General features: G+C 39.4%; 1 protein-coding gene across 6 annotated transcripts in view; it reads right to left on the bottom strand.

Moving 5' to 3' along the window:
* Positions 1–11789, bottom strand: part of limch1a (LIM and calponin homology domains 1a) — a 96755-nt gene that overhangs the window by 49262 nt on the left and 35704 nt on the right. For 5 of the 6 annotated variants that reach the window (XM_017709404.2, XM_017709406.2, XM_017709408.2 and 2 more), the window contains exons 8-11: positions 4363–4603; positions 3605–3781; positions 2244–2582; positions 343–618 (exon numbers count right to left, since the gene is read on the bottom strand). In XM_017709404.2, the coding sequence (XP_017564893.1) occupies positions 343–618; positions 2244–2582; positions 3605–3781; positions 4363–4603 (1033 nt within the window). The remainder of the gene's footprint in view (positions 1–342; positions 619–2243; positions 2583–3604; positions 3782–4362; positions 4604–11789) is intronic. The other variant, XM_017709410.2, reaches the window with a different exon arrangement.

The raw sequence follows: 11789 nt of genomic DNA, 5'->3' as shown, positions 1-11789 counted from the left end.
AATGTCTTTTAGAAGCTTTAAACGTCTGTGTTTAATCTAGTATGGTCGAAGAATGTAAAGCAAACTGCATTAGCTTAGCACTAACAAACTAACAGATTAGAATCCCAGAGGAATGCTAGCAGAAGTTAGTATTATTGCAGAACTGGGTTTGTCCTTATGTTTTTACCCAAATTTTGACATTTATATCCTTAACTAAAGGTTCAGCAATAATAGTCTTGTTTTGCCACTGTGTAAAATATGCCCAAAGTTTAAAAAAACATTTAGCAGTTTAAAACATTATTTCCCTAAAACTGCTTTGATTTTAATTTCCTTCATTTCCTTTGTTTGTTTCTTTCAAAGCACCTGTTTTCAGTGTTCATTGAAAGCCTCTGCCACTTCTCAAGGTCAGACTGAGTAATGGTCGTCTGAACCAGTGACTGACGGGGGTCTCTTTGCGGGGTGGTTCCACTTTGAGCTCTCCTCCTGGCCAGGTCATCCTTATATAGATTTGGCATCACTGCCCTCCCCTCTACCTCCTCATCACTCTCCTTCTTCTCCCCCCTCTTTTTCCCACGAGTAAGAAAGGGGTTGTCCTTACGGGTAATGATTGACACTTCAGTAGAGGCAGAGTCAGCATCGCTTTAGTATTGCAATGCCAAAAAACAACAAAAAAAAAATACCCCACAGATCCCCGGAACACACACAGACCCCAAACACACCACCACCACCACCAAGGACACACATTTTCATTGCATACAGACAGGAGGAAAGAAGAAAATAAGAATGAATAAATAACTGAAAAAGTGAACTCAGACACTTCATATCACTCTTAAATTTCTCATATATGTTATATATTTCATATGAAACTTTTATTTTGAATCCTTAACTTCCTTAAATTAAGGCTACATCTTTATAGTGCTCTCCAAAATTATTGGCACCCTTGGTAAATTTAACACAAGAGCCAATTTCTAGCAGTGACACGTCAAAGCAAGCCAATTAACTCATCTATGGGGAATTTACTACACCACATCACCTCAAGTGGCCCACTGCTTTCAGAAATTTACCAAAGCTCAATAACTAATTTCATTTATGGGCAATAATAATTAAAATACACTACGGTCATGCCAAGCACTGTAGTTCTTTAACAGTAGATTATGTGCTGAGGAACATAGTCCAAAACTAGTCCAAAAAATGTGCAGTATGCAAAATTTAGTGTCATGTTGCAAATTGCAACCAAATGCATACCCCCCTCTGACCCCTCTTTTACAAGCATGCAGTAGAACCTACAGTGGCAGTCAGTTTTCTTTGATTGCCTGTCCTGATGTTTCGCTGATAAGGATTCACTCTCACTGGCAGTTTTTTGTGCTAAATAATAAGTATGGTCCTCCATTTATCAAAATTTACTGGCAGCAACCACTCTCTTCCAACATAGTGCTACAGCGCCACCAAATTCAAGCTGAGAATCCAACATAAAACAGCCGAGGGCACTTTCTAGAGCCAGTGCTAGAATTGTCCATTCAGGGCTACTGCTCCTATGTGTGGCTATGAAGGGCTCAATCTAATCTTTCAAAAACAACAATTTCTGCAAATCGTACACACTGCAACTTTAACTCTGAAGTGGGAACTGCATCATTTTAGCTTGCCTGCTAATGTTTGTCATATGAATGATAACTTTAACATCCATGACATATTTACCATCGTTAAAGGCTTGGTCAATGTTACAGATTTAACTATCTACTGTCTGCATGTTGGTAGCGCTAACACAAATGCTACTTGAATCTCAATTAAAAGTAGAGAAGTGGAACTTGCCACTGTTGACACAGTGCTAAACTTGGAGTTGAGAACACCTTTCTGACCTTGGGAAAAGGAATTCCCACAGTGTAGAGTTAAGAGCTTTAGTGGGACATAACAGAATTCCATATACTTGCTTGATTAACAGAGAATTCCGCTGATGTGTGTGGTCACATGTATGTATTTGATAATGGCTTTGAATGTAGCTTAGAAGCTTTTTGACATCTTTTTTGCATATTTTACCAAGGGTACAATAATTCCATTGTAGATTTACCTTCTCAACAAAACCTGCACAAAAACAAAGGGTAATTTCTTAGCTTCTACCAAGTTTTTAATAACTTGCTAGCTAGTTTTAGGAAAGATTCAAGAAAAATCTTGCGGTAGCCTACGAGTCATGCATCATACCAATATCGGCAAGTTTTATTTTGCCCCATTTAAAAGGCCCTGACTCCACTTTATGCATTCCAACACACCTCCTCTTCTCCTGCTCCATTTTCTCCATCCTCTCCAGCACTGCATGCTGGGATGCCAGCCGGATCCCCTCCCATCGCTCACGGTCCTTCATGCTACACTCCACTGGCAGGAAGTGATGAGTCACATTGGGTCTCGATTGGTTCATACGCGCTCTTCGGGATGCCAGGTCGTCCTTCTGAACATCTGGGATTCTTCTTTCTGCATCTTCATCCTCATCATCCTCGTTGTCCTCCCAGTCGTGTGGGTGGTCTGCCCGCTGGAAGTCATTGTCGCGACGAAGGATGATGTCAGGTGATGGGGACTTGGCCTGATCGGGTTCGACACCAGTCACCTTAGGACTGGAGAGGGAAGGTTGCCATGACAATGAGAGTTTGAATGTACATCACATGTCGTTCGAGCAGTGGAGCGTTAGTACTTTCAAACCCACACCTTTCATCCAAGGCACTTTTTGTCACTCTTTGACAAAAAATTTGTTTTGAGGTAAGGCCGTTTAAACCAAACGGAAACAAATAGCAAGCAACTAGCAGAGCTACAGTCATAAGCAAAACTGACATACAACAACCTCTACACACTCATAAGTCGTCTAATAAAACAGCAGGCAATGCATTCAGATAAGGCACAAATGAGAACTTGTAATTAGGTAGGCAAACCTTCAAGTCTCCTTGTAGACATAACTGATCTTAAGTGCACACTGAGTCGTATATCCTGGCATTCCCATGTCTTGAACATAACTTCAGTGACCACTTCCGATTGGGTTACAAATGCTCACATAATGAAACGTATAAACCAACATGAGTGGAAACAAAAAAAGAAGGTACACAAAGCAGTTTTGCTGCTTTAATAACAGTTCTTAATGGTCAGGGATGCATCAGGAAGTTTTAGGCTTCCCTAACCACCTCAGGGATGACTGGATCACAGTGTGTCTCCAAGATAACCCAGACCCTGTTCACACCTGTACTGTCCACTTACGATCGGATCACACAGGATGCCTGTTATGGCCAGGTATGAGTGGTACCTATGTCACCTGTCTGTAAGCCCCCTGTAATCATCGGCCACAGCTGTTTTGGCAGTGTCCTGCGCATTTATTCCCCTTTCCTTGCTTTTATGACCTGCCATGCATTGTTGTACATTTCAAGAGTTTTGGATCCTCACACTCTATGTGAGTCAGTTCAAAAAGCTTGCATGCACAAGCAGGTCTGTGCACACACCACCACTGTCTTTTAGCTATATTAGAGGAGAGAATACACACAACAAAACATTTTTGTCAGAGAGGTAAGACACATTCATGTTCATGCACTCTCACTGGTGAGTGAACTCCCACTCTATGCACACACAAAGGCAGCTGCAACATTCTGCTAACCTGTTATATCGCACAGTGGCAGGCAATACTTTAATCCCCGCCTTCTCTAGCTTTCTCATCTTCTTTAGCTCCTCCTCCCCAAGCTCAGGCTCTGCCCCTTTTGCAGCTGCCCAGGTGACAGTTTTCTGGGAGTTGGGAGTGATACTCCCATCTTTCAATACACCAACACACTCCTCTCTTACACACACAGCAGAAGAGAAAACCACAAGTGTTTTAGGCCAAAACTGATGGAAGGTGGATAAAGGCCTGGAAGATGTATATGTGCACTAATGCTTGTTCATACAGCCAAGACAGATGCTTGATACCTTATACAGGAATAGTTTGGTAAAAATGACAAATGCAGTTCTCCTCTTGCCCAAAATGTAGTCAATCAGACCAAGACATGTGAAGTGTCTGAATTTTTATGTCTTTAATTTGGCACTGGACAAAAGTTCCAGTGCAAACCCGAAGAAGTGATCTTCAATTTCTAATCATGTCTTGGCTCATTGACAACATTTAGGCTAACAGGCTAGGGGAAAACTGTCAATATTTCCACAATCGATGTCTTTAATCGTTCTATTAAATGATGTAATCCAAACAATCTGGACGGGTAATAGTAGCAATAGTCCTCTGCATCACTATGAGGCCATTTGGGATCTATTGCAGAAAGTACAAACGAAATTGAATTGAGTTAAAGTGAAAAGAATTGGAAACTGTACAGGCATGGTCTGTAGCCAGCTGCAAGACAATCTCTCATTCTCCAACTCTTTTAACAGTACCTGAGTGGTCTTTCTCCTCCAACAGGGGAAGTAGCGTTGCTGGCACTCCTCCGCTCTTCCTGTCGCTCACTCCTCCTCTTCCTCAGTGGAGCAGGGATGTAGTTGGTTTGGTTGCTCTTGTTGGGAAGATACTGGTTAAAGGGCAACGCGGCACGAGGCTCTTTATAGGAGACCCGACGGGCAGACATGTCGTCTTTGCGCACATCTGGTAACCTCCGGGGACCACCGTCACCCTCCGAGTCTGAAAGAAAAGAAGAAACAGAATGAATTAACAGCTAATTTTCATAACCCAGGACTGATTCATTAGCCCAGGGGTACCAGACTGCTAGGGGCACCACTATCCAGTTTAGAGCTGCTCAGTTTAACCTGCTAGCCTAGTCTCCCCCCCACAACATGATGCTATCAAATGGGAGAATAAAGGCTAGCATGTGCTTCCTCTGAGACACATGACGTGCTACTACTACATCTTTTTAAACTGCTGTTAACACACGGTCATTGCCTGCTTCAACATAAAGGCCTAGAGGAGGACTCTAACTGCTAATTCTTTTATGTTAACCAACAGACTGGTTGGCATGAACAGACATGGTGGATGGTTAGCATCAAGTTGAGTGAAGTAGGAGGGTCATCAAACACACCCAGAGAGAACAAGACCAATTATACTAGCTTGGTATTTTGACCATGGACGGCTAAGCATGGATGACAGTGTAAATTCAGACAAAATTATGGTGATAAAACACGTAAAATTTCACATGAGCTTTACAAAGGATTTAGCCTATAGCTTGCATTATCTGTGATGGTAATGTTATTGCCATATAATTACGAACTGGGCTAGATTTTAAAGCACTTAGTACTTATTATGATAACTATATTCTGCACTGATATCATGTAACTTATGTAACTTTAACATTTAGTGGTTTGGTTGGCTGGAGACCAAAACAGGCAGTCGTTGGCTGGAGGTTAGGGAAACGGCCCTGTGACCGGAAGGTTGCCGCTTCGATCCCCAGTGCCGACAGTCCATGACTTAAGCAAGACACCTAACCCCCAATTGCTCCCCGGGTGCCATGGATAGGGCTGCCCACCGCTTCGGACAAGTGTGCTCACTGCCCCCTAGTGTGTGTGTATTCACTAGTGTGTATGTGGTGTTTCACTTCACGGATGGGTTAAATGCGGAGGTGGAATTTCCCTGTTTGTGGGATTAAAAAAGTATCACTTAATATTGCCAAACTAGCACTCTTTTTCTGGACAAGCTCCTTCATTTTAGTCTGTTGGAAAGCATGTACCTGAGTTTATCTCATGTACCCAAGTTTATCTGTTTGCTCATTTCTGAGCAATTTTTTTGGGCTGGTGATATTCTGTTTGTGTATCTAAGTGCAGTGTTTTCTATTGTGTACAATTTTGAACTAAACATAGCTTGAGCTTAATTTGAGTTTTTAACAGGAGACAGGTCTAGACTGCAGGCAAGGCCAGTCTCACACCTGCACTCTGATTATGCAGCCATGCTGTTGTAACATGTACAGAATGGGTCTTTGAAAGAAAAAAAAAGAAAAAAAAAAAAAAGACGGCATCTAAAAGGCAGCATACAATGCTCAAAATGTGTTCAACTGAAAAGGTGCTTTCACAGATGTGCAAGTTACCCATTAATACTCTCCCATGACAGACCCTGGCTTTTGAACCTTAAACTCATAATAATCTGGATGATCCTTTTCTTCTCTGGCCCAGTGAACACAATGTCCATTGTTTCCATAAAGCTGAAGGTGGACTTGCCGGAGCACGACACAAACCACTGTGCATCAGTCCATTTCAGATGGGCTTGAGCCCAGAGAAGTCGGAAGTGTTTCTGGTCAATGTTGATATATGATTTGCTTTGTGCAGAGTATAGTCTTAACTTCCATTAGTGGATGCAGTGATGGACAATGTTAACTGACAACAGTTTGTAAATGTATTCCTGGGCCCATGTGGTGGTCTCCATCCCAGTCCCATCAGCCTTTCAGCACAGTCCTTTAAGCATAGAGATTTCTCCAGATTCCTTTAATCTTCTGATGATATTATGTGCTGTTGAGGGTGAAATAACTAAAATTCCTGAGGAACAATACTTTTAAAATGCTAGATTTTTTGCTGATGCATTTTTGGCAAAGTGGCTAGCCTTGACCAATCTTTACTTATAAAGGCCTTATCTAAGCTTTTCCTATATCCTGGCTTTTTTTAAACAATGTTTCTAGTCTTAAGTTTGTCATGTCCCAACTTTTTTGGAATGTGTTGCAGGCCTCAGTTCCAGAATGAGTGTACATTTACAAAAAACAGTGAAGTTCACAAGACAAAACAAAATGTTTTCTCTTTGTACTGTTCAAATGCAGGTCAAAATATATTCAGAAATCACTGCTTTCTGTTTATGTTACCTACTGTCCCAAGTTGGTTTTGTACTTCAATTTGATTTTTTAACAAAATTATTGGCTGTTTGGCTTTATGTAGATTGTTTCATAATTTGATATTGACATTGTGTGAAACAGTTGCTGATAGGGTTATAGAGTATAGGGTGATGGGGTTATAGAGCATTTTCCTTTTTTTTAAAATACGATGACATTAACAGAATGATATCCTGACATCAGGTAGGTTAAACGGCTCTTAAAAACATGATTTCCTCTATTTAGGGAAGGTGCCCGACTGACAAACACCAGCCATAATGGCAACTAATTAATTGTCCATACTTCCAAAATGCATTTTATAAACACCACCAGCAGGGGGACTCATATCTAACTAACAGATAACAATACCACTGTTCATCCACACTGCATACACACACACAAAAACGCACATAAATATTTGAGACTGGTGCAATCAGGCGAGACGTTGCCTTCTAACCTCCATTCAGACAGCCTTAGGGATCTGTTACGACTGATTAACTTCAGCTTGTGCGTGTTGATAGGACCGGGTCTGGGTCTGTAGCCTACAGCTTGCATATTAAGTCAACTAATTTATACACTAGTTGGCACAGTAAGCAAATGTCAACTAGGTAAGGACAGTGCCTTATTTCAGTCTTAAAATATGGCAGTTTAAACTTTAAAAAGATTTCCCCAACGTATAACCACCTACAATCGCAGCATCAGCTGTTGGCCACTAGTTGCTACTACTTAAATGCTTTTCATTAATGTAGCTGTACATGTAGACTTTCATTAATGGAATAGGTCCATCTAAAACTGCACTAACAAAAAGACTTCTGCTATGTACAGGGGGTGGACAAAATAGCTCAATCCCAGACTCAAGTAAAAGTATTGATAATTGGGTAAAATAGTCACTCAGTTCAAATTAAAAAGATGTACCAAAATATCAGGTTAAAAACTACTAAGTATTGTAGAACTGTAGTGAAATGTCTTAGTAAATCCACAATAAACCAGCACAGGAACTGAAGATTAGGCTCTATTATTTTAGTGTTTGGATTATTTTGGCCTAAATTAAAACACTAAAGGTTGAAGGTATGACTAACACGTGAAATGTAGGGGGTCCTTGGGGTCTGGGACCCACTAAGTAATCTCTTGGATATATATAGATGTTATGCTTCTGTTAAGGAAAAAATGCACAAATACATCGAGTGAAAGTTGATTGTTTACTCCTTCACACAGAATCTGCAAGCTCCTGTCTTTTGGCATTCTTAAGTAACTAAAAATTGCAGCAGTGATCTACTTCAGGGGGCACTATAGCAAATTGGTTCCCCTACTTAGTACTTCATAGCCTAAGGATGTGCCCGAGATACCTATGAAAAGCTTTAAAAAATGCAGAGGAATACTGGAAAATCTAAAAATTTCTAAAATTGAAGAAAAGAGGACAGATCTCAGTTAAAATATGAAAGACCACATGACCAAACTAGAACACAGCAGAAAACGAATCGTTTAACCGTTTAACATTTTGTTGCCACATCAAAGCCACTACAGTGAATGCGTTAGTAGCCAGCCAGTGCTGGAATGCCCAGCCAACATGGGGCTGCTCACGCTGGGCTTGACCAATCACAAAGCATCACACATGTTGTCACCAAAAAAACATAATAAAATGAAACCCAAAAATGAAAGTAGTAACTAAATATGAACAGCTAAAATGTAACTGAGTAAAAGGCACTTCCTTTACTCACTAATATACTTGAGTAGAAGTAAAGTATTATGATTTGAAAATATTCAGGAAAGCACAAAGCCATCAATATTTTTACTGAAGTACGTGGTCTTGAGTAGAAGTAACTAGTCACTACCCACCTCTGTGTTTAACCACCTACAAAATAAAGCATCAGCCACTGGTCACTAGTAGTTATTAATCATACTTTTTATTAAAATACTTTTTATTGATCTGGTGGTAAATGAAGAGTTCTGAACTAGTTACCCAATACCAAATGTTTACTAGTCAGAAACAGTGTCTGATTTTAATAAAGAAATATGGCTGCAGCAAAAGTAGTTGCTAGTATGTCTGGGGAGAGTCTGGAAAGACTTCCGCTAAACATGAGGAGAAGGCTTATGTCATTCGTGTGTGATTTCACTGGTCGATTAATACAGGATGAAGGACCTCTAAAGTATCCCAAAGAACCAGGATTAAAACATCATTGCACACGTGTTTACATCAGCATTATGCATCAGGAGCCATGCTTCCAAACAAAAACATGGCTATGGTAAATGGCATATAGGCTAGCATTCAACTCACCAAATGCCACCCAGCAAGACTGAAAACGCTTTGTTTTTGCCAAGGGGACTTTTGAAAAATTTGTTTCCTTTTGTTTGTAATTTGGACGTCATCAAAAATGTGGTGGATTTCAGAAGTCTTGTCATGAACTAGGATTAAATCAAACTGTATTTTAGCTGTTAGCCTTGTCTTTGGAAAAAAATGGAGGTGCCATTTTCTATTATTCGGTTTTATTATCACATTACTGTGTTATTGATTTTAAACAGGATTGGTATTATTGAAGAAGTTCTGAGCTTGGTGAATTACAGAAGGTAATTCACTCTGTAATTATCATTTATCGGACAGAAATTACAGATCTCACCAGTAATCAGTGGTGGACGAAGTACACAAAACATATACTTGAGTTAAAGTACAGATACCCAAAGTAAAATAGTACTCCAATAAAAGCAAAAGTAATCTCTTTAGACCTCCACTTGAGTTAAAGTACAAAAGTATTTGCCTTCAAATGTACTTAAGTATAGAAAGTAAAAGTACTAAAAGATTAATTATGGCTTTAATGTACTGTTATCATTTTTGTAACAAGATTTTTGCTTCATGAACTCATTTTAGGTGAGAATACTCTAGTGTCTCTCTTGGCAAACCAGTCTTTTAATAGAATGTCATTAATTAGTCTGATGTCTTATCATAAGCACAAAAAAAAGGCAAACAGTGCCTATCAGGTAGAACCGAGTGGTTCTGGAATAATTTTCTGTGAACAAGCAAACTTTCGATTTAATATTTATTTGCAACTTAGTTACAAATGTAAGTTTAATAAAACTTGCTTTAAACTCAGGATCACAAATGAGTTTTCCTTTACTACATTGATCTGTAGGTCTCTGTTCATAAACATAAACTAGCCAAAATGAATTTACTATAAAATGAAATAGTGTTTGTATAAATTCAGAAAAAAAGAAACATGCCAGTCACAACTGCATATGTGGTCATATTTCTGTATTGTGGTCTGTTTACACAAAGTTGGTTAGTTCATCATTCAATCATCATTGAACAGACTCTCCCAAAATTTTATGCTGCTGCACTGATGTTGAACTGTATGCTCATCAGGTCAAAACAAGCTCAAAACAAAGTGTTCTTGCTTCATTCTTCTTTCGTTTTGACATTACGTTTTTATACACACATAAACCAAAAGGAACGGTAGATTTCTCCAAATGTAGTGGAGTAAAAAGTCAGATATTTGACTTTGAAATGTAGTGGAGTGAAAGTAAAAAGTCGCCCAAAATGAAAATACTTCAATAAAGTACAGATACACAAAAAAATTACTTAAGTACAGTAACGAATAACATTTAATTATTTACTGTCCACCACTGTCGGTAATCACTCAAATTATAGAACCTCCCAGGTAAAAATAATTCAGCTCGATTAGGGCTGTACTCAGTTAATCTGGAAGCACTTCATATGAGGGGAAAAAACAGCTCCACTGTCAACCGCAACTCTAAAACTACACCGAAATGCAACAAACACACTTCTGCTAACCACTTCAAAATGAAGCATCTGCTGCCAGCTACTAGCAGTAATGGATACTTTTCATTGATTTCAGTCTTTTCTTTAAGCTAAATACAAGAGGTTTAACTACTTGTATTTACTAATGAATCCACTGTCATCATAGGTCAACTCGTCAGAGTCAGTGCCTAATTTCGGCAGTGAAATATGGCTGCAGTGAACAGTAAACATGCAGGAGGAGGCTACAGAAATATTTCTCTGCTAAACGTAAAGACAAGCAGTCTACAAGAATTTATCTAGATTATAATCTTGAAATACTTCAAAAGTGATAAAACCAGTTCTACTGTCAACTGAAAGTAGCACTAGCTACTAATACAATAACTGATTGAACATTACATTTTGTCACTATGAAAACAATCATAATTCTACCGAAGCTTTCCCAAATGTTTCAGTAGTGACTGTTTTGGTAGTGATGATTTTAGCTCATTTTGAGCAAAACCCAAAAATGCTAGCCAGTTATATGACTAGCAGCACAGCTTTGAATAGCTGTACACACATAAAATCATAACATTTTTCATTAAAATATAGAAAGTTGTCTTACCTGCAGAAAATCTGTGTTCCATTAGTGACCATTCTTAATATTATGCACAAATGTTCACACTTTGGGAAACACATTTCAAAACAATGGGATCTAACTGCTCACCATGTGGCCATGAGGGATGGGGAGGCAGAAGTGTGGCTACAGTATACAATAAGGCTGTGAGACAGCATATATTTTAATGATGTTTTAAAAATTCAAGTCAAAAGAGAGATTGAGACTTTGCTGTGCAGAATCAATTCCTCCTTTCCAGAATTTTTGGAAATTGAGAGTCGACTCCAAAGCTTTGGACGTAAGAGATATTCTGCTGTCACTGTCTAGACACTTTATGTAAAAATGCGCCCTTCCACAACTCACATGCCAATTTTACTGTGTGGCTCGACTCTTGGAATCGACCTCATCTACTCCCATCACAGTCCAACTTTTGTGGAATTAAACAGCCCCAGTGTTTCTGGGTGAAGTGATCAGTCACAGATTACAATTCTCATGTCAGTCTCACACATTCTATGATGTATCCTCATTTAAACAGCTGTGTGTTACGTTGGTGTGTAAAGCTGACAGTTGCACTCTGAGTGTTATGTGTATGTGTTCATGGTAGTTATGTGGGTACAAGAGTGTGTGTGTGTGTGTGTGTGTGTGTGTGTGTGTGTGTGTGTGTATGGCCAGCTGTTCTAGT

Source organism: Pygocentrus nattereri, chromosome 22 (genome assembly GCF_015220715.1).
Source record: "Pygocentrus nattereri isolate fPygNat1 chromosome 22, fPygNat1.pri, whole genome shotgun sequence".
NCBI classification, from domain to species: Eukaryota; Metazoa; Chordata; class Actinopteri; order Characiformes; family Serrasalmidae; genus Pygocentrus; species Pygocentrus nattereri.
Note: the sequence above shows the minus strand (reverse complement) of the source record. Positions and strands in the feature narration are given on the sequence as shown.